The sequence below is a fragment of the Enhydra lutris genome, unplaced genomic scaffold (assembly GCF_002288905.1).
Source record: "Enhydra lutris kenyoni isolate GAN:26980312 unplaced genomic scaffold, ASM228890v2 scaffoldscaffold77, whole genome shotgun sequence".
Lineage (NCBI taxonomy): Eukaryota > Metazoa > Chordata > Mammalia > Carnivora > Mustelidae > Enhydra > Enhydra lutris.
Window position 1 is genome coordinate 6,284,760 of NW_019154161.1, and position 23,748 is coordinate 6,308,507.

Here is a 23,748-nt window from a genome sequence, read left to right on the forward strand (position 1 = left end):
AGATTTTTAAATGGGGGCTCCTGGCTCGCTCAGTTGATGGAGCACGCAACTCTTGATCTCAAGGTTGTGAGTTCGAGCCCCACATTGGTGTGAGATTACTTAAAAATAAAATCTTAAAAAAAAAGAAATTCAAAAAAATGAAAAAGCTCACATATCACTCTGCTTATAAATCATTTATTTTTCAGTTATTTTATATGTATTATTATATATAATAATAGATGTGATTTTGAATTTTTTCACTTAAGATTATAATACTTAATTTGCCATCTAATATTATTTTAGTGGACGCTGTCCCCCCCCTTTTCACTATTCCCCATTCATAAGTTTTTAAGTTTTTGAGGATTCTAGCAGTTTTATGCAGAAGTATCAGTTTTGCTACATACAGTCTTTACTCAAAAAGCAATTTTTTAAAAGATTTATTTATTTGAAAGATTGATTATTTATTTATTTATTTATTTATTTATTTATTTATTTATAGGGGAGGGGCAGAGGGAGAGGCAGAGACTCTCAAGCAGATTCCCCACTGAGCATGGAGCCTGATGCAGGGCTCGATCCATTACGTTGAGATCATGACCTGACCCTAAACTAAGAGTTGGATGCTCAACTGACTGAGCCATCCAGGTGCCCCACAAAAAGCAATTCTGAGAGAATTATAATATAATTTGTCCTTCCATTGTAGGGACTCAAAACTAAAAAAACTTTTTTCTCCTAAGTGATGCCTCGTGTATTTTACAAAAAGAATACCTAAAAGATGTTTTTGTCTAACAGGATCATACTGAAAATGAACTCAGAAAAAAATTGTGAGATGTTTTCATACAAAACCTCGATTTTTTTTCTTCCCCAGACCTGAAACTTTGGTGTGTGTCTGTGTATGTTTGTGTGCTTTTGTGTGTTTCACCCTTCATGAATTAATTTATTAGAGCAATACAGATACTTAATTAAAAAATTGTAGTCATACTGTAGGACATGCGGGCACTTTCCATCTGTCACTTTATTCACTTTTCCAAGGGGGATTTAGAATAATCTGCACTGTTAACATGAAGGTAAGAGGTTCATGGAAGTTCAAGTCCTGGTCAAGTTCCTACAGCAGACGAGTATCCGGCCAACTCCAAAGCCTTTCCCTTCTGGATAAAGAATATCAGGAAAGAGATACTGGAGGAAAGAAAGACAAAACAAAACAACATCCAAAACCATGCCAGGTTTTCATTCAGAGACCAATGCCTGACGTGGCGACATTTGGACCTCCAGCCAGAAGAAATATCTTCATACAAAAAATTTACATTTTACTACAGTAAAAAGTTACAAGCCAAATAGCTCAAGTAGAATGAAAAGTATTTGCAACATATTTGGAAGAAAGAACTTAATGTCCCCAAAATGAATATTTTGAATACAGCAAGAACAAGAGATGACCAGCAAATACATAAAAGGGAGTGGTCTTCATTACTAATCAACTTTGTGAAAATTTTTCTAAATAACTGGTCTTTACTTCCCAAATTTACTTCTGAGATTATCAGAGATTTTTTTTTAAGTATTCATATCTGGCATTCATATCTGTTTTAAGTATTCATATCTGGTATAGAAGTTTAGGAATTTATACTTGGAAGAAGAATGAGCTGGAAAAATCTTTTTTGGAGGAAACATCTGTCATGAATCAAAATGCTGAAAGTTGTCATTCAGCATTACCATTTCTACTTTTCAGTATTCATTTTAAGGAGATAATCCAAGGTCCACATGAAAGGGATTTTTGTTGTGACATTGTTTATGATAGATAATCTAAAACTGCATTATTTAGATGAGTTGATCGTATCCTACCTAGATCATTGACTTACTATACAGGATGACAGACGTGATCATAATACTAATCATAAGGGACGCCTGGATGGCTCAGTCGGTTAAGCGTCTGCCTTCAGCTCAGGTTGTGATCCCAGGGTCCTGGGTTCGAGTCCTGCCTCGGGCTCCCTGCTCAGCGGGGAGCCTGCTTCTTGCTCTGCCTCCGCCTGCTTGTGCTCTCTCTCTCTCTCTGACAAATAAATAAATAAAATCTTTAAAAAAATAAATAATACTAATCATAGTAATAGCTAACATTTGTTGGGTACTCTGTGCCAGGCCCCGCTCCGAATTGCTTTCCCTATAGTCGCTCATGTTGTTATCAGTACCCTATGGTACAGGTACCAGCACATGGAGGAGAGAATGAAGACCTTCTCCAAGGGCACGTAGCTAGCACGAGGCAGCCCGGCTCTGGAACTGTACCCACGCCACTGCTGCACACTCCGGGGGGGCATAGAGGGTGAACTTCATACTCCAACAGTGTGTAAAAGACCGATACCTGTAAGTTTGGGAAACTAAGTAAGTGGAATGTGTGCGTGTGTGTAAAACGGAGAACAGAGACTCTCCATAACATGCTATTGGAACTAAAGCTTTCCTGGGGGCAAATGGTGTTCTTTTTTTTTTTTTAAGATTTTATTTATTTGACAGAGATCACAAGTAGAGAGGGAGGGGAAGCAGGCTCCCCGCCTAGCAGAGAGCCCGATGTGGGACTGGATCCCAGGACCCTGAGATCACGACCCGAGGTAAAGGCAGAGGCTTAACCCGCTGAGCCACCCAGGCAGCCCAAATGGTGTTCTTAATAAAATTTAAAATTATAGCAGCCTATGATGCTTACCTATAGGAGTGCTCACAAAAGTCAGCTCTTTGTTTGTTTGTTTGTTTGTTTGGCGGTGATGTAATGTCCACGATTTCTTTTCTTATGTCCCTTTTGGTGGACGCAATGAGTGTTGTAGAAGGAAGCTACTTTGACTGGGTCCCCCAGATTCTAGAACAGCTTCCCATCCTTGACACTTTCTCAGTGCTGCCCCTCTTCCATAAACAGAGTCTGCGTGTGCTTGGTGTTGTAGGAGGCGGTGACGTTCAAGGACGTGGCGGTGGTCTTCAGTGAGGAGGAGCTGGGGCTGCTGGACCCCGCCCAGAGGAAACTGTACCGCGATGTGATGCTGGAGAACTTCAGGAACCTGGTCTCTGTAGGTGAGGACAGGCACTCGGTGTCTCAGGTGTTTCAAGCTCTGAGACCCTTGAAATCATGCTTGGTCAGATAAGAGTCCTAATAATCACCGTCCAACACTGACAAGATGTTTCTGTCCTTCGAACTATGTAATGGGGTGAATTGTGGTCCAGCCCTGTTGTTTGTCATGAAGTCAGTTTAGTGAGTTACTCTAGTTTTTTTATCTGCCCCCCCCACCCCCGCCCAGGCCAAGGGTGCCAGTAAAAGCAACTATGTATTAACTTGATTTTTCAGAGGTTTTTTTTTTCCGTTATTAGTGTATTTGTGAATAACTTCAAGCTTACAGAACATTTGCAGAAGTAAAGAATAAGAGCACCCCTATAGCTTTTACCTAGATTCACCTAGAGTAATATTTTTACCCATTTATTTTTTTTGTGAGCATGTTCCTTCTCTCTCCATATATATGTGTATGTACGGTAACATATGGATATTCATATTTTTTTCTGAACCATTTGAGGGTAATTTATATACACCATGGCCCTTTATCTCTAAATGCCTCATTGTATATGCAGAGTTTGGGAGTCCCCAAGACTGCCTTTATTCTGACACCAATTATAAGCTCAGGGGTCCCCAAGATATCCCTCAGCCTCAATAATTCCCTAGAACTATCAGAAAGCACTGAAAGCGGTTATACTCATGGTTACACTTTATTAAATGAAAAGGATAGAGCCAAGGGAAGAGGCACCTGGGGCAGAATCCAGGGGATTTCTAGCACCAGCTTCTAGTTGTCTCTCCCAGAGGAGTCATAGACTGCAGGGACTCTACCCAGCAGTGACAGGTCATGGTACACATGGAGTATAGTACTGCCAACCAGGAAGGCTCACATGAGCCGTGGTGTCCAGAGCTTTTACTGCGGTTTGGCCGTATAGATGTGGCTGGACACCTGAGTGTGTGACCTTAGTTTCCAGTCCCTCTGGAAATCAGACTGATAGCAGGTGGCACCAAAGTCCCCACCATAAATCACATTGGTAAGCAATCTGGTGTTGTTGAAACCTCCACATGAGAAAGACACTCCTATGAGACAGGAAATCCCAAGGACTTAAAGATCACTTCCCAAGAGCTGGTGACAAAGACCAGACCTCTCTTTGAGTGAGCTTAATTCTTCACCGAACAGTGTATTTTGTAGAAATAAGAATATTCTCTTACATATTCCCAGTGCAACTGTAAGACTTATCCAATCTTTCATTTATGCTCTGATTTTATCAGTAGAGCCAGTTACATTCCCAAAAGCACATTTTTCTTTCTCCAGAGTGAGGCCTAGTCTTGCGTCTAGTCTGACTGTCACATCTCTTCAGCCTCCTTTAATTTGGAGCATTTCCACAGCAATTTCTTTATCTTTTGTGACAGCAACATTTTGGAAGAATACTGTTATTCCTCCCTTGCCCGTGCCCCCCATTTTTCATACAGCATTCCTAATACTTCCTTATAATTCGGTTCAGATGATCCATTCTGGCTGGAACTTGACATTGGCCGTCAGTCCTTTTGGGAACATCCCGGGTAGAGGCACAGCATCTGTCCCTCACTGGTGGTGCTGATTTTGATCACCCAGTCCAGATGTCCAGTTTCTCCACTATAAAATTACCGCTTTGTTTCTCTTGGCAATTGTAGGGCAACACTTTTTCAGACCACACAAATAGTTCCCTGTAGATTTAACATCCAGTGCTGATCCTTGCCTTTGCTGGTCTTTACAAGGGTCCTTACAAAATGATTTTCTGACTTATTACCTCCTTCGCAGTTGGCAATCAGCTCTTGGCCTTCTATAGTAACTAAGAGCCCCACGTGCCTTAATCACTTACTTATGTATTTGTCGAGACTCATGAATTCTTTTTGTAAAAAATGGTTTATAATATTACTGTAATTACTTCAGTGCTGAAATTGTTCCAAATTTAGCCTTTTGTGATACGCCCCCACCATATTTTTGAGCACTTCCTTTACTTTATGGCATAGATGCTGCTCTGTGTTCATCTTTTATTTCATAACCCCAGCTCTGGAGTCCTCTGTTTCTTGGAGAATGGTTTTTAACAACAGGATCTGAATGCTGGGTACTGTCACCGCTACTGCGGTGGCTTTGTTTCTTGGTCTCGGGGGTTAGACCTAGAAGGCAGGCATGTGCACGTGCATATTTCACATGCATGTGCATCTACACGCATGAGTAGATGTTCCATTTCATGAAACATAAGGGAGATGTTAAGTAAAATTATCCTGAAATACCATTTCTCGCCTGTGAGATGCGCAAAAATTCAAATACTCAACACTAGAATTTTGGGGGGGAATTTGTGGGGAATATAAATATAAATATATAATATTTATATAAATATAATAAATTTATATAAAAAATATATAAATAAATAAGAATATAAATAAAATCTCATGCACCGGAAGTAGGAAAGCAAAATGAAACAGCCCTGAAGGAGGGGAATTTGACAATTATCCAGCAATGTTCCTAGCAATTCACTTCTAGAAATTTTCCCCAAAGATAATGAAGTGCAAAAGAGCTTTAATAGTAAACTGTGATTCACGTAAGAAAGAAGGGAAATAAGGAAACCTGTGGCTATCTGCTTGTCTTTATAAGAAGAAACCCAAGAAGGATTAATTAGAGATTCGTGAAGCTAGTCTCATATAGTGGGTGGGAGGTAAGAGTGTGGAAGATATGTGTCACACTCCTTTGGGTGTGCCTTTCTGTCTGGTTTGGATTTTTGAGAATCCATTAGTTCAACGCATTATACAAATTAAATAAGAAGAAACAAGTAAGAGGGGTAACTGGGTGATGGGCATTAAGGTGGGTACTTCTCGTAATGAGCGCTGGGCGTTAAATGCAGCTGATGAATCATTAAATTCTACCCCTGAAACAAACACTACACTCTATGTTAACTAACTAGAATTTAAATATAATCTTGAAAGACAAAGAATGCAAAAGTATGATAATCTAAAACTAAAAGAACAATGAAACAAATGAAATTAATTAGATTTGAAACTGGTACCCTAACCACACTGAAGAGAGCAAAGAAAGAAAGAACTTAGGGACATAGCTAAGGAACACAGCACATGACTGTGTCCCCTTAGTGTTAGGTGCAGTGGGAGGGGGATGGGAAAACAAACTGCAGTCCTGAAGAATTTCTAGTGGATTTTCTTATTGCAGTGAGATGGAAGAAGCCATTCTGAAACTACTTTTTTTTTTTTTTTAAGATTTTATTTATTTATTTGACAGAGGGAGACACAGTGAGAGAGGGAGCACCAGCAGGGGAGCAGCAGAGGGAGAGAGAGAAGCAGGCTTCCCGCCAAGCAGGGAGCCCAATATGGGACTCGATCCCAGGACCCTGGGATCATGACCTGAGCCAAAGGCAGCTGCTTAATGACTGAGCCACCCAGGCGCCCCCTAAAACTATTTTAGATGTATTACAGGTGCCACAGCAATTTACTGGAGAAAATACAGTGTTTTCGACAGAGGGTGCTGAAATATTTAGACTTCTGCATGCATCTGTACCCATGCCTTGCATCTCACTAAGAAATTGACTCAAAGTGGGTAAAAGACCTAATGGAAACTGTAAAAGTATGAAACTTCTAGAAAGAAACACAGGAGAAAATCTTCTTGACCTTGGGTTAGGCAAACAGTTCTTAGACACCAAAAGCATGATTCAGAAACCAAAAAAAAAAAAAAAAAAAAATCAGTTGGACTTCATCAAAACTTAAAACTTCTGCTCTCCTTGCCTTTCTTCAGGGAACCAGCCCTTCAAGCCAGACCTTATATTCCAGCTGGAGAGAGAAGAAAAGCTCTTGATGATGGAGACGGAAACCCAAAGAGATGGATATTTAGGTAAGAACCGTCCTGCAGTAACACAGCAGCTAGAGATCCTCTCCTTAGACATGAGTCAGAACATGTCAGGCCCTAAGCTGTCTATGCCCTCAGCCACCTCTGGCTTTCCATATTTATCTGTAGGTGTTGACTTCTGCTCATTCATTCTGTTCTGCTCTGCCTCACTGCTGCCCATCAGACCATCATAATTATGCTTCTGCTTCGGGTTACTTGACTTGCTTTTCTCTTTGCCTTGAGTGAATGAATTGGTTAACAGATGCAAGGTCCTAACTGTCCTCAGTCCTCTGTGGGACAGCTGGCAGGCGTAGAATAAATCAGCACAATCAGAGGATATTCTAGAATGCTGTTTGTTTTCTCATGAAGGCCTATCCTAATTCTAATGGTGTAGGTGTGCTTGAGTATAGATAGGTAGCCGTTGGGGTGCCTGGGTGGCTCAGTGGGTTCAAGCCTCTGCCTGCAGCTCAGGTCATGATCTCAGGGTCCTGGGATCGAGCCCTGTATCGGGCTCTCTGCTCAGCGGGGAGCCTGCTTCCTCCTCTCTCTCTGCCTGCCTCACTGCCTACTTGTGATCTCTGTCTGTCAAATAAATAAAATTTTTAAGAAAAAAATTAGGTAGCCATTGTCCTTAAAAGATTAAGAAAAGCCAGTCAACTAGAGTCAGTATCAAAAGTGATCAGTGCCAGCATCATAACTGGTCCTTTCCAGGTAGCAATTTCAACTGAGACCCTCTTGCATTGACTTCCTTGTTCAAATGCCCAGTTCTTTATCTTTCCATTCTGCCCTCTCTTTTCATCCTCTTACCCTCTAACACCTGAAGAGTCTCTTGACCCAGCTGCAGTTTTCTTAAAATTCTTATTCAGTTTCTTTAAACTTAAAAAAAAAAAAAAATCTAACATCACCAAACCCATCAGTCCACCTATTTCTCCAGTCCCCAACCCCCTCCTCTCGAAACCACCAGTCTGTTCTCTGAGTCTGTAAGCTCGGTATCTTCTTGTTGTATTTTAATCTACACATAAGAGAGATCATACAGTGTTTGTCTTTGTCTGACTTGTTTCACTTGGTAATACTCTCGAGGTCCATCCATGTTGTTGCAAATGGCAAGGTTATATTCCTGTGGGGGCACCTGGATGGCTCGGTGGGTTAAGGCTCTGCCTTCGGCTCAGGTCATGGTCTCAGGGTCCTGGGATGGAGACCCGCATCGGGCTCTCTGCTCAGCGGGGAGTCTGCTTTCCCCCCTCTCTGCCTGGCTCTCTACCTACTTGTGATCTCTGTCAAATAAATAAATAAAATCTTTAAAAAAAAAAAGATTACATTCTTGTGGCTGAGTAATATTACACTATATATATATACCTATATCTATCTATATCTATCTATATCTATATACACCTATCTATCTATATCTGTAGGTAGATATGTATATGTATGTATATATATACACACATATATGTATATATACACACCAGTGTATGTGTATATAATATGTTTGTGTGTTATGTGTGTGTGTGTATGTGTATTCACACCACAATTTCTTTTTTTTTTTAAGATTTTATTTATTTATTTGACAGAGATCACAAGTAGGCAGAGAGGCAGGCAGAGAGAGAGATAGAGGGAAGCAGGCTCCCTGCTGAGCAGAGAGCCCAATACTGGACTCGACCCCAGGACCCTGATATAATGACCTGAGCTGAAGGCGGAGGGTTAACCAACTGAGCCACCCAGGCGCCCCCCACACCACAATTTCTTTATCCATTCATCTATTGATTGACGCTTCAGTTGTTTCCCTATCTTGGTTACTGTACATAATGCTGCCGTCAACACGGGAGTGTGTATATCTTATTGAATTAACATTTTCATCTTCTTCAGATAAGTACCCAGCAGTGGAATTACTAGATCATATGGTAGTTCTCTTTTTAATTTTTTGAGGAACCAGTTTTCTGTAGTGGTTACACAAATTTCCATTCCCACCAACAGTGCACGAGACTTCCCTTTACTCTGCATCCTGGCCAACACTTCTCTCTTTCGCCTTTTTGATGCTGGCCATTGTAACAGGTGTGAGGTGGTATTTCACTGTGGCTTCGATATGCATTTCCCTGATGATGAGTGACATTGACTATCTTTTGTCTTGTTGGCCATCTGTGTCTTTTTTTAAAAATATCTATTCAGATCTTCCACGCATTTTCTATGTGGATTGTTTGGGGATTTTTTTTGCTATTGAGTTGTAGCGATTATTCATGTATTTTGTATATTAGCCCTTTATCAGCTATATGATTTACAGTTATTTTTTTCCATTCAGTAGGTTGCCTTTTTATTTTTCTGATGGTTTACTTTGCTCTGCAGAAGCTTTTTGGTTTGATGTGGTCCCACCTTTTATTTCTTTTGTTGTTTTTCCTTTTGGCGTCAGATAAAATATTCACCAAGACTGAGGTCAAGGAGCTTACTGTCTGTGTTTTCTTCTAGGAGTTTCATGGTTTTAGTCTCTTCTGTTCAAGTCTTTTATCCATTTTGAGTTCATTTTTGTGTATGGTGTAAGTAAGTGGTCCAGTTTCATTCTTTTGCATGTGGCTGTCCAGTTTTCCCAACACTATTTGTTGGGGAGATTTCTTTTCCCCACTGCATATTCTTGCTCCTTTTGTTGTAAATTAACTGACCACGTAAGCACGGGTTTATTTCTGGGCTCTATTCTGTTCCATTGATCTATGTGCCTTTTTATATGAATACCATACTATTTATTATCTATTTACTTATTTAAATTTAATTAGCCAACATATAGTATGTCATTAGTTGCAGAGGTGGTGTTCAGTAATTCATCAGTTGTGTATATCACTTAGTGCTCATCACTATTTTACTTACCGTTGTGTTGTAATACTGTTTGAAATAAGGGAGTATGATGCCTCTAACTTTGTTCTTTCTCAAGATTGCTTTGGCTATTTGGGGTCTTTTGTCATACAGATTTTTGGGGTTGTTTGTTCTATTTCTGCAGAAAATACCATTGGATTTTGATAGGGATTATACTGGATTTGTAATTGCTTTGGGTAGCATGGACATTTTAACAATATTAATTGTTCCAATCCATGAGCATGAATATATTTCCATTTATTTGTGTCTTCTTCAATTTCTTTCATTAATTTTTCTCTTCATTAATTTTGTGTCTTGTAATTTTTCCAACATATAGGTTTTTAACTTCCTTGGTTAAATTTATTCCTAGATATTTTATTCTTTGTGATGCAGTTGTAAAAGGGATAGTTTTCTTAATTTCTCCGATAGTTTGTTATTAGCTTAAAGAAATGCCCAGATTTTTTTTTTTTTCAAATCTTCGTTCTCTTGAGGATCTAGGGTATAACTTTCAGCTGGTGGCCATTGTAAACAGAAAAAAAGAAGCTGTACTCTCAAGGTTCACATATCCTGAGGGAGAGAAAGAATCTATTTTTCTTTTTTTTTTTTTTTAATTTATTTATTTGACAGACAGAGATCACAAGTAGGCAGAGAGAGACAGGAGGAAGCAGGCTCCCCGCTGAGCAGAGAGCCCGATGCGGGGCTCGATCCCACGACCCTGGGATCATGACCCAAGCCGAAGGCAGAGGCTTTAACCCACTGAGGCACCCAGGCGCCCCTGAGAAAGAATCTATTTCAAGTGCTAATTTGTTCCTTATATTTTGAAACTCTAGCCCATGTAGGCATGAAACTAAAAGGTACAAACCTACTCATTGATATTTTTCCACATTTCCATATTTGAACTTTGCATTTGAGCCTTGCTATTATTTCATTGTGAAGTTTATACTTTCCTCAAATATTTAGACCAGTGGTTTTCATACTTTTCTGGTCACGTCCCCCACTATGTAATATAACCCTGTATAGACAGATATATGTATACATACATATCTGCACATCTGAAACAAGTATTTCATGCAGTGATATCTGGACATGCAGTGTACTGCTGATATCTTCTGGGTTTTTGTAAGTTACATGCATAACCTCCTAAATCGATTTTAGGCCTCACAAATGGTTTCTCACCATTAGTGTTCTCACGCTGTTCTAGGTCATACGTTCCAAATATATCTGACAATATCTCATAATCTGTTTTCAAAAGTACAGCCTTCCTTGCCAGTCACTAAATCATGTCTCATATTTGGAAAGTGATAAGCAAAATAATTTTACTTACAGTAAAACAAGTGATTAGGTGTACATACAGTCAACTTATCAAGCCACATAAGTAAACAGAATCTGTTTCGTGGAACTGCCTGGTTAATTCCGTCTGAGGTACAGTCATCATCCTCTTAGAGCCACCTGCAGCCCTCGCTTCCATGAGGTGTCACAGTCCCCAGGGGTTCTGAATGATGACCCTTTACCAGCCCTGTACCTTAATAGTGCCGGTGGCTGCTGATGAAAAATGAAACTCCCAGCAAGGATGGAAAGCGAAGTTTCGGTCCGTAGGGCCAGACAGACATCATGGCTCCACAAACCAAGGGCTTTGGGGCTTTTCTTTTTCTTCTATAGCAAGTTGTTTCTGTTTTTCATTTGCATTATGAGAGAGTGTCATCTCCCATAATATCCAAATCATCCACTTCATTAACCATGAGATCCTTACTTTTAATAACCTCCATCTTTCTTTCTTTCTTTCTTTTTAAGATTTTATTTATTTGAGGGAGAGAGAGAGTGAGCAAGAGAGAGCAGGAGCAGGGGGAGGGGCAGAGCAGGGAGCCCCACGCAGCTCCATCCCAGGACCCTGGGATCATGACCTGAACAGAAGGCAGAGGCTTAACCGACTGAGCCCCCCAGGAATCCCTTCATCTTTAAGTAAGAAGGTGCTCCCTACAAATTATCGTGCTCTTCTTTCTCTTGGTAATTGGCTGGCTACAGCTAGATCTGAATCCACTAAACTTTTCAGAAAAGTATTTGGCAATTTTAATTTTCTCTGTGGGAAGAGACTGGAAAGCAGCAACTCTGTACATCAGTGAGCATAGTATCTGGCAAGAGGGCCCCCCAAGTCCACAGGGAGGCAGTGCTCCCCCTCAACCAAGGGTACATTTCATGTCCTTGTGGCTCGGTTTTCTTATTTCTCAAGAGATGCTAAATATATCTCAGTCCTTCCCAGTTTATAGTCCTTCCTCCTGTCCAGACTCCTAGAAAGTCTGAGGTTGGAATGACAGACTCCAAAGCACATGTCAAGGACGTCAGATACACCAGCAGGAGTGTTATGTGAGATTTTTGTATCTGTCAACTACTGCAGAGAAACCTCCGCATTCACATTACCAGGAGCAACTTGGGCATGACTGCGTGTGTGCACGTGTGTTACGCACACACACACACACACACACACTCACACACACCCCAAAGTATCACAGCTCTTCTGGTTCTAATGATTCTTCTGCTGAGGGACCCTGAGGCCAGTACCAGCATTTGAACACCTTGGAGAAACCCAGAAACTTCCCCTTCAATGAAGACCAAAATATCTTCAGAACACATATTAAGCTCTTTCAGTATTGGAGCTTCCCTGGCTTCGTGGTACTAATCCATTTATTTATTTATTTATTTATTTATTTATATTATGTTCAGTTAGCCAACATACAGTGCTTCATTAGTTTTTAATGTGGTTCCATGATTCATTAGTTGCATAGAACACCCAGTGCTCATCACATCACGTGCCCTCCTTAACACCCATCACCTGGTTACCCAATACCCCCCCCTTTTGCAACCCTCAGTTTGTTTCCTGGAGTCCAGAGTCTCTCATAGTTTGTCTCCCTTTCTGATTCCCCCCCCTCTTTTTTTTAATGCCATGAGGAGCACCTGAGAGGCTCAGTTGGTTAAGTGTCTGCCTTCAGCTCAGGTCATGATCCTTGGGTCCTAGGATCGAGCCCAGTGTCTGGCTCTGTGCTCAGTGGGGAGTCTGCTTCTCCCTCTCCCTCTGCTACTCCACCTGGTCTCTCTCTCTCTCTCTCTAATTAATTAATTAAATTTAAAAATAAAAATAAAGTGCCATGAGTCCACTGGTGGGCCAGATTTCTTCAGCATTATCTTTAAATAATCTCTCATAGGTATTTTCTTGCACTCTGATCTCCTTCTCTGTCCCAACCTGATTGTCACTCCCTATAGTGAAAAAGAACAGCTGAGAAGTTGGTGTTTTTCTTACAGACAGTCCCTAAGAATTCCTCATCTTTAACTCTGCTTTCTTTAGTTTATTGTTATCTGGCACTGAACAAAGAAACTCCGCATTCCTATCAGGGGGTCTCAGCTGCTCTCAGCTGTTTCCTTCAGTAGTTTTAATTCCCTTATGGCTTACTAGGATATCAAACATCACTGTGTTAATAATTGCAACCATAGTTTAACTTTATATGTTAACCTTAATTTAAACCTCAAGTTTTTTTTTTTAATATTTTATTTATTTATTTGAGAGAGAGAGAGCACATGAGAGGGTGAGAGGCAGAGAGGATGGAGAGAAGCAGATTCCCCACTGAGCACAGAGCCCAATGCAGGGATCAGTCCTAGCACCCCGAGATCATGATCTGAGCCAAAGTCAGATGCTTAACTGACGGAGCCACCCAGACGCCCCTAAACCTCAAGTTTTAACACAAACTTTCATAAACATTTAGGGACATCTGACAGATGCCAAACTGATGTTTATCTGGAGTTACAATTCCCTGCCAAAATTTACTTTTTTTTTTTTTTTTAAGATTTTATTTATTTGACAGACAGAGATCACAAGTAGGTCGAGAGGCAGGCGGAGAGAGAGGAGGAAGCAGGCTCCCTGCTGAGCTGAGAGCCCGATGCGGGGCTCGATCCCAGGACCCTGGGATCACGACCCGAGCCGAAGGCAGAGGCTTTAACCCACTGAGCCACCCAGGCGCCCCTAAGATTTACTTTTTTTTTTTTTTTAAAGACTTTATTTATTTATTTGACAGAGAGAGAAATCACAAGTAGTCAGAGAGGCAGGCAGAGAGAGGGGGAAGCAGGCTCCCCGCTGAGTAGAGAGCCCGATGCGGGGCTCAATCCCAGGACCCTGAGATCATGACCCGAGCCGAAGGCAGAGGCTTAACCCTCTGAGCCACCCAGGCGCCCCTAAGATTTACTTTTTAATAGAAAACTTAGCACATTTGCCTTAACTAACTTCAGACACAAGGAAGATATGGAGAAAATGTCATGTTGCTAATAAAATATACAAATCTGGTTTTTAAATTATACATATGTTTAGTCTGTTTTTTTTATAACTTTTTTGATCGTTAATAGTGGTTCTGATATCAAATCTCAGGCTGTGGTAGGCCTGCCAATTTTATGCTCTCATATAAAGGGGATTTTCTGCATTTTGCCCTCTGCTCCCACTCTACATAACCTCTTCTTGTCTCCATATATTATATGTTTCCCCCTGCAGACTGAATTAAAACTGATTCTAAAATTATAGCCTTGTGGCATGAAGGGGGGGTATTGGAGCCATTTTTAACCTGGATAATTAGAAAGGTAGAATTCTCCTCACGCTCACAGGGGACATTCACCAAGATAGACCACACTCTGGGCCATAAGACACCCCTTTACTAAATTTTAAAGAAGAGAAATCATACAACATCTGCTCTCAGACCAAAATTGAATTTTATTAGAAACCAATAAACTAAATAATTGGAAAATCTTAAAATATACAGAGAGCCAACAACACACGTCTAAGTAACACATGGGTTAAAGTAGAATCTTGAGAGAAATTTAAAGATATTTTGGACTAAGTGAAAATTAAAATACAGCTTATCAAAATTTGTGGGATGCAGAGAAAGCAGTGCTAGGAGGGAAGTTTAAAGCACTGTAGGCATATATGTTAGAACAGAAGAAAGATCTGGGGCGCCTGAGTGGCTCAGTGGGTTAAGCCTCTGCCTTCGGCTCAGGTCATGATCTCAGGGTCCTGGGATCGAGCCCCGTATCGGGCTCTCTGCTCAGCAGGGATCCTGCTTCCCCCTCTCTCTCTGCCTGCCTCTCTGCCTACTTGTGATCTCTCTCTCTCTCTCTCTCTCTGTCAAATAAATAAATAAAATATTTTTTAAAAAAAGAAGAAAGATCTAAAATCCACCATATAAGCTCCTACCTTAGAAAACTAGAAAAAGAAGAGCAAATTAAATCCAAAGTCAGCAGAAGAAAAGAAATAATAAGAATTAGAGAAGAAATCAAATTGAAAACAGGAAACCAATAGAGGAAAACAAAAGAAAATAAAGGCTGGTTCTTTGAAAAATTAAAATCAGTAAGCATCTAGCCAGGCCAACTAAGAAGAGAGAAGATACAAATTACTAATATCAAACATGGAAGAGGGGACATCACCCAGGTCCTATGGACATTAAAGGGATAATAAAGGAATACTATAGACAAACTCTAAGCCCACAGATTTGATAACCTAGATGCAATGTACCAATTCCATGAAGAGCCTAATTTGCCAAAACTTAACATGAGAAGAAATCGACAATCTGATAAGGAAAATGAATCGATAACTAATAACCTTCCAAAACAGAAAGAACAAACTCATTCAATGGTGAGGAAAATCAATGGAGACCCAAGAAATCCTCCAAAGGTTAAATATACTCTCCCAGAGGTAAGTCTCAGATGTGGTGAAGGGAGTGGCCAGCTGTGCAAGTGTTTATCCGTATCCTCTACTGCCCAAAAAGTGCCTTCCTTTCTCTCGCTTTCTAAAAGGTCAGTAAGACTCTGGGAAACAAACTGAGAGTTGTGGAAAGGGAGGGGGGTGGAGGGGATGGGGTAACTGGGGGATGGGTATTAAGGAGGGCCCGTAATGTGATGAGCTCTGGATGTTATAAACAACTAATGAATCATTGAACACTATACCAAAAAAAGCCAACAGTGTCAGTAAGAATGCAAGGTCATCTCATCCTGGGTCACCCGGATTGATATTCTTGACTAGCTTCTATTAAAAGAGGAGAGAAAAAGAAAATATAAATTGAGATTTTTTTTCTCTTAATTCATTACTATTAACTCTTACTAACTAGCTAACTATTAAATTTAAAGGAATTGTTTGGTATTTACAACACCTATAACATTTGTTGTTGAATTGGTTCATAGAAGATGCTGGAATGATGGACTTTCTCCAACTCTAAAGCAGGATCACTAAGGAAGTGAAATAAATTATAAATTCTCAGCTTTCCTCCTTGAGATGAGGTCTTTTAGTGCTCTTTTGCAGTGCATATTTTCTCCATCAGAAAAGTTCATTTATGAATTTGACTTAACACAGTTTCTCATTGGCACCCGGCCTTTGATACTAAGCTAGAACTTTAACGTTGAGAGAAGGAAAGGAAATGACAAGGTGTTCTGGTATGCACCCCTGGCTGAAGGAAATTCAGGTTACTGTTGTTAAATGTGTAATTTTTCCATAGAGCCTGAAACCAAGTGAAATAACCTTTTTTTCCCCTTCCTGTATTCCTTTAACATTGGAAAGCCACTGGTCAAATAGGAACTTTAATCTCTTAAATATTTGAGAGGGGTCATGTCATATGTGATGTACGGTTCTCTATTGAAAGAGGTATTTTTTAAAAATTATTTTTTATTATTGTTAGTCACCATACAGTACATCATTAGTTTTTGGTGTAGTGTTCCAAGAATCATGTTTACATATAACACCCCCCAAAAAACTGTTCATAGCAAGCTGCTGTCATGTCCTCAAGCCGCCATGTCAGTCCCAAACGATAGAACATATTAAATGGTATCTTTATGAATACATACTGAGTGTTTCTGATCATACCAAACAAAACTGTAAGCATCATGATGAACTCTAGCTAGATGCTAAGCTCCTCATGCATAAGCTGTTTACTTTATCTGCCTCCTGTAGTATGTCCTAATGCAGGACTCGATCCCAGGACCCCGGGATCATGACCTGAGCTGAAGGCAGGCACTTAACTGACTGAGCCACCTAGATGTCCCAACTTGTATTTTTTCTTCATCTTTTTTTTTGTATTTGTATTTTGTATTTGTATTTTGTATTCTTCACCTTTTTAAATGTTTTTTATTTTATTTTTTATTATTTTTAAATTTTGTTAAAATTTTTTTAAGATTTTATTTATTTATTTGACAAAGATCACAAGTAGTAGGCAGAGAGGCAGGTGGAGGGGGTTAGAGGGGGGAAGCAGGTTCCCCACTGAGCAGGGAGCCTGATTTGGGGCTTGATCCCAGGACCCTGGGATCATGACCTGAGCCGAAGGCAGAGGCTTTAACCCACTGAGCCACCCAGATGCCCCTCCTTCACTTCATCTTTAGGTGATAAGATATTCATGTAACAACTGGAAGCCTGGCTTTTGAGAAGCCAGAGACATCACTAAATGTCGTAGGGTTTTTTTGGTAGGGGGGAAGGGCAAGGGGGTAGAGAGAGAGAGAATCTTTTTTTTAAAGTTTTTTTTTAAATTTTTTTTTTTATTTATTTGACAGACAGAGATCACAAGTAGGCAGAGAGGCAGGCAGAGAGAGGAGGAAGCAGGCTTCCCACTGAGCAGAGAGCCCGATGCGGGGCTCAATCCCAGGACTCTGGGATCATGACCTGAGCTGAAGGCAGAGGCCCCAACCCACTGAGCCACCCAGGCGCCCGAGAGAGAGAGAATCTTAAGCAGGCTCCACGCCCAGCACAGTCTGACATGGGGCTTGATCTCACAACCCTGAGATCATGACCTGAGCCGAAATCAAGAGTTGGACACTTGACCCCCTGAGCCACCCAGGCACCCCACTTGTATTTTTTTCTTAAGTACCAAGAGGAGTACGTATGGATGTGCCATAAAGTTTTACCCTGCAGTCTTCGCTGTGCCCCCGATTCTAATACCACCCCGGCATCAGTGTGGCATTTTCTTTTTCCCTTTTTTTTTTTTTTAATATTTTATTTATTTATTTGACAGACAGAGATCACAAGTAGGCAGAAAGGCAGGCAGAGAGAGAGGGGGAAGCAGGCTCCCCGCTGAGCAGAGAGCCCGATGCAGGGCTCGATCCCAGGACCCTGGGATCATGACCCGAGCCAAAGGCAGAGGCTTAACCCTCTGAGCCACCCAGGCACCCCGCCATTTTTTTTTTAAGTTGGGGATAATGAGGGGTTACCAGTAGATTTTATACAAGAAAAAATACACTATTTTAAGTTATTTTAAAAATTAAAAAGACTCAATCCACAAGATTCCTGTGACCTTGGCTTTTCTCATCAGCGGGTGATCCCCTAACGGTAGCCCTGCCTCTTACACAGCTTTTCAACTTTGTGGCAAATTTGCCGTCACCAGTTTCTTTCCCATGAACAACAACATGTATCCATGCCCTTATAGTTCTGAGAGTGAGAATGACTCACCCTGGGATCTGTTCATCATATGCTTATTGAGTAACTCCTGTTTGCTGGAATCAAAGAGTTCATCCTGGTAGATAATATGTTCTAGTGTGGACAGACAGACAAACACAGAAAAGGAAGAATGATTATGTTTGAGGATAGTATTCATGTATGAAAAGAATCCTGTTTTACTGCTTTTTTTTCTGGATGCTGTAGAGAGTTAATGGGCTGTCAAGTGTTAGAAAAATACATGTTGGGGCATCTCGGTGGCTCAGTCGGTTAAGTGTCTGCTTTCAGCTCAGGTCGTGATCCTGGGGTCCTGGGATCGAGTCCTGCATTGGGCTCCCTGATCAGCAGGAAGCCTCCTTCTCCCTCTGCCTGCTGCTCCCTCTGTTTGTTCTACCCCCATTCCTTTCTCTCTGTCAAATAAATAAGTAAAATCTTTTAAAGAAAAGAACTGGGGGCGCCTGTGTGGCTCAGTGGGTTAAGCCTCTGCCTTCAGCTCAGGTCATGATCTCAGGGTCCTGGGATTGAGCCCCGCATCGGGCTCTCTGCTCTCTCTCTGCCTGCCTTCTGCCTACTTGTGATCTCTATCTGTCAAATAAATAAATAAAATCTTAAAAAAAAAAAAAAAAAGAAAAGAACTGGAGGGGATTCTGTTAAGTGAAGTAAGCCAAGCACAGAAAAACAATTATCCTATGGTTTCACTCATACATGGAACATTAGCAGTAGCAGGGAGGACCATAGGGGAAGGGAGGGAAATCCAAAGGGGGCGAAATCAGAGAGGGAGATGAACCATCAGAGACTATGGACTCTGAGAAACAATCTGGGGGTTTCAGAGGGGAAGATGGTGGGGGGAGTTGTAACAGGGTGATGGGTATTGAGGAGGGCATGTGCCATAATGAGCACTGGGTATCATACTTAGTGAATCATTGAATACTGCATCAAAAACTAATTATGTACTATACAGTGGCTAACTGAACATAATAAAAAAAATAATAAAACCAAGCCTGTAATGAGAAGAAAAAAAAAAAGCTTCAAGTTGCTCTTTTCCAAAATGGGAACTAAAAGATTGTTTCACTTTATATTCCTCTTAAATATCTGGGGTTTATGACATGTTTTTTTCAGTATCAACTGTGTTATGTCACTCTTCAATAAATGAATATTCTAGATAAATGTACGTTATTACATCAGCCCTGCTGAATCCATTGTCTGCAGGAAGGATACTTCTTACCAGGATATGAGGATTTGCTGTCTGCTTATAAGCAGAGTGTTAATAACTAAGTGACAGACCATTTCCACCAAAATGTGCCTGTCTTCAAGTCTTATGGTGCTTCAAAATCCCTAAACATTAAAGTATTTTTCCAGGAAAAGGACACAAGCCAAAGTCAGTGTTCATTGAGTTTTGGTTTTTGGTGATTTGCCTCAAAGGACACCCGAAGGTGCCAGGGAACTTGGCTGTGCTCCCTCCTTCCACCTCCATTTTTTTTTTTTTTTTCTGTCTTTGGAGTTGAATTCTATCACAGTGTTTCACATTCTAATCTATACAATGTCCTTTGCTAATTGTGAAATATCTTTTTTTTAATTTAATTTTATGTTTTCAGTGTTCCAGGATTCATTGTTTATGCACCACTCCCAGTGCTCCATGCAATACGTGCCCTCCTTAATATCCACCACCAGGCTCACTTAACCCCCAACCCCGCTCCCTTCTAAAACCCTCCAAAGATACAAATGCAGTGAAAAGAAGAGCCATATGTACCCCAATGTTCATAGCAAAAATGGCCACAATCACCAAACTGTGGAAAGAGCCAACCAAGATGCCCTTCAACAGACAAATGGATAAAGATGATATGGTTCTCAAAAAACAAAAAAAAAAAAAAAAAAAAGATATGGTTCATATATACCATACAATTTTTTTAAAGAGTTGAAACTGATATAGCATAAAGTGACTTAGAAGAGTTGTTTATTCTCATGATGATAAACAGCTTATTAGAGAGTCCATATGATGCCTCTGTGTTTACCTTTGCACAGCATTTAACACTATCTCCTAACACAAACTAAAACATTGCCATACCCACATGCCAGAGAAAAAAAGCAAAAGTTATTATCAGGACAAAAACCATTTGTCTACTTGAATCCTGTTCTTTCCAATTTGAGAATACTGCCTTCTAGTTTGTCTGTGGGATCTCCAGGCAACTCATGATAAACCTATGATAATACTTATATGGTTTTAATAGGGCTTTGAACAGGGCTACCATGTTTGATGTTTCCAGGTTGTGTCGCAAAGCCCTGATTTTGAGGCATACAAATAGCCTGAATTATGTGGATCCTACTTATATTCCTGAATATAACCAAAGAAGAGCTACTTTCTAAGTACTCTCAGAAGTAGTAACATGAGGGGTGCCTGGGTGGCTCAGTGGGTTAAGCCTCTGCCTTTGGCTCAGGTCATGATCTCAGGGTCCTGGGATTGAGCTCTGCATTGGGCTCTCTGCTCAGCGGGGAGCCTGCTTCTCCCTCTCTTTCTCTGCCTGCCTCTCTGTCTACTTGTGATCTCTGTCTCTGTCAAATAAACAAATAAAATCTTTAAAAAAAAAAAGTAACATGAATTTTTCCATAGTTCATTAAAGTTTCATGTCATGACCTAAGTGCAAAATCTTGAAAATCTGGATAAAAAATTCACTCGTGGACATGTCTAAATTCTCTTTATTATTATAGGAGCCAAGAGTCAACACAATATGGAGAGTAATCAAGAAGTGGGATTACACTACATTTCTCCCAAAGAGGTTTCTTCCCGGCAGACCTGGCAACAGGGTGCAGGCAGGTTAACCAGGTGTCAAGAGTCCATGAAAAATTTTCAAGGGAATATTTCTCAGTTGCAAAAACGAGGCGATGTCCCCTGCAAGCTTTGGGCAGGAGTCCCAGTTCATATTTCTGAAGACGAGAACTGTATATTGACTCATATAGATGATGTTTCCAGTTGCCTAGAAAGTCAAGAATTTCCATCTTGGAGATCCCAGCATTCCTGGAGGAAAATGTATCTGACACAGTCACATAATTATCAGTGTAGATGTCAGCAAATTTTGATGAAAAATAATTTCTGTAAGTGTGACAGCACCAGTTGGGTATCACATCACAATGACAATGTGGGAGTACACAGACCAGGAAAAAACTACAGCTGCCATGACTGTGGAGGGAACATCATGAAGGTTTCATTGCTTAATCAAGACTTAATTCAAACAGGGCAAAAGTCCTATCCCTGTCATGAGTACAGAAAAGCCTTCAGTAATGATTCCAGCTCGGAAGTTTATCAGCAGTTACACTTAGAAGGGAAGACGCATTCTTACCGTCCGTGTAGAAAGGGTTGCAGTTCAGCTCTTTGTATTAATCCAAGTGTTCATAGAGGAGATGGTTGTATTTTTGAGAGTTCACACCTGCAGTCCCATCAGACAGAACATAGAGAACATACAGAGGAGAAGCCATGTAAATGTGGATATGGTGAGAAATTCAGTCAGTGCTCCTCTCTTAACACTTATGAACTTATTCACACCAGGGAGACTTCCTGTAGATGCAATATTTATGAGAAAGACTTCAGTCATAGCTTAGACCTTAACAGTATTTTTAGGGTCTGTACTGTGGAGAAACCCCATGAATATGAAGAGAATGGGAATGTCTTTAATCAGAGTTCTTGTCTTCAAGTCCACCAGAAAACCCACACTGAAGAGAAACTATACACAGATGTGGAATATGAGAAGGGTTTTATTTGTAGCTCAAATCTTAACATTCAGCGTAGGGTTCACATGGGAGAGATTCCTTATAATTCTGAGGACTGTGGTAATGGCTTCAGTCTGGCCTCCCATTTTCAGGACCTTCAGATAGTCCACACAAGGGAAAAGCCATATAAACATTATGCATGTGGTAACAGCTTCAACCAAAATTCATATCTTCAAGGTCATCAGAAAATTCACATTGGAGAGAAAGCTTATAAGGATTGTGGGAATGGCTTCAGTTGGAATTCAAAACTTAAAGATCGTCAGAGAGCCCACGCTGGAGAGAAGCCATACAAATGCAATGCCTGTGGTAAAGGCTTCAGTCATAGGTCAGTTCTTAATGTTCATCAGAGAGTCCACACAGGAGAGAAACCTTATAAATGTGAGGAGTGTGACAAGGGATTTAGTCGGAGTTCATACCTTCAAGCCCATCAGAGAGTCCACACTGGAGAAAAACCATACAAATGTGAAGAGTGTGGGAAGGGCTTCAGTCGCAATTCATACCTTCAAGGCCATCAGAGAGTTCACACTGGAGAAAAACCATACAAGTGTGAAGAGTGTGGGAAGGGCTTCAGTCGGAGTTCACACCTTCAAGGCCATCAGAGAGTCCACACTGGAGAAAAACCATTCAAATGTGAGGAGTGTGGGAAGGGATTCAGTTGGAGCTTTAATCTTCAAATTCATCAGAGAGTCCACACTGGAGAGAAACCCTATAAATGTGGAGAATGTGGTAAGGGCTTCAGTAAGGCCTCAACTCTTCTGGCCCATCAGAGAGTCCACACAGGAGAGAAGCCATACCAGTGTGATGAGTGTGGTAAGAGCTTCAGTCAGAGATCATACCTTCAAAGCCATCAGAGTGTCCACACTGGAGAGAGACCATATATATGTGAGGTATGTGGGAAGGGCTTCAGTCAGAGAGCATATCTTCAAGGTCATCAGAGAGTCCACACTAGAGTGAAACCATACAAATGTGAGATGTGTGGGAAGGGCTTTAGTCAGAGTTCACGCCTTGAAGCACATCGGAGGGTCCACACAGGAGGGAAACCATACAAATGTGAGGTATGCACAAAGGGCTTCAGTGAGAGTTCACGCCTTCAAGCACATCAGAGGGTCCACACAGAAGGGAGGCCCTATAAATGTGAACAGTGTGGTAAGGGTTTCAGTGGGTTTTCAAGTCTTCAAGCTCATCACAGAGTCCACACTGGGGAAAAACCATACAAATGTGAGGTGTGTGGAAAGGGCTTCAGTCAGAGATCAAACCTTCAGGCTCATCAGAGAGTCCACACAGGAGAGAAACCATACAAATGTGATGCATGTGGTAAGGGTTTCCGTTGGAGCTCAGGTCTCCTTATTCATCAGAGAGTCCACAGTGGTGATAAATTCTATAAAAGCGAAGAGTATGGTAAGGATTATCCTTCATCAGAGAATTCATACAGAAATGAAGTTCTATAAAACAGTTCTGTTTGTTCTGAAGCCCTCAACTAGGAACTGAAATTTTCCAATCACTACAGCTATTATAGTAGAAAAAATTTCTTTAATGAAAATGTAATGTTTCTGCCCAACCTCAACATTCACAATAGACCACACAGCAGAGACATCTAACCGGAGAGTTCCCATAAAGGAATTTTGTCACAATTCTAACAGGCATTGTGCATGACTTTAACTATCGTTGCACTAGGGCTTTTAAAAGATAAGAGTAACAAAAGTACAATGATGAGTGTGCCTAAACCCATGTCCTATCTAATACAAGCTTAGTGAGGGAAGGGGCTTCATTCATTACTGAGTTTACAAAACCATGACATTGTGTGACTCATTGTAGGTGCTCAGTACTTTTTGTCTAATGACT

At 40.8% G+C, this 23,748-nt stretch overlaps 1 protein-coding gene across 2 annotated transcripts in view; it reads left to right on the plus strand.

The window, feature by feature from the left end:
- Window positions 1–23,748, plus strand: part of LOC111160631 (zinc finger protein 235) — a 130,766-nt gene that overhangs the window by 51,766 nt on the left and 55,252 nt on the right. Inside the window, exons 2-5 of one of the 2 annotated variants that reach the window (XM_022523857.1) lie at window positions 1,212–1,226; window positions 2,895–3,021; window positions 6,777–6,872; window positions 20,851–23,433. In XM_022523857.1, coding sequence (XP_022379565.1) covers window positions 1,212–1,226; window positions 2,895–3,021; window positions 6,777–6,872; window positions 20,851–23,354 — 2,742 coding nt within the window. In that variant the 3' untranslated portion in view covers window positions 23,355–23,433. Of the gene's footprint in view, window positions 1–1,211; window positions 1,227–2,894; window positions 3,022–6,776; window positions 6,873–20,850; window positions 23,434–23,748 lie in introns of those variants that run through there. The other variant, XM_022523855.1, reaches the window with a different exon arrangement.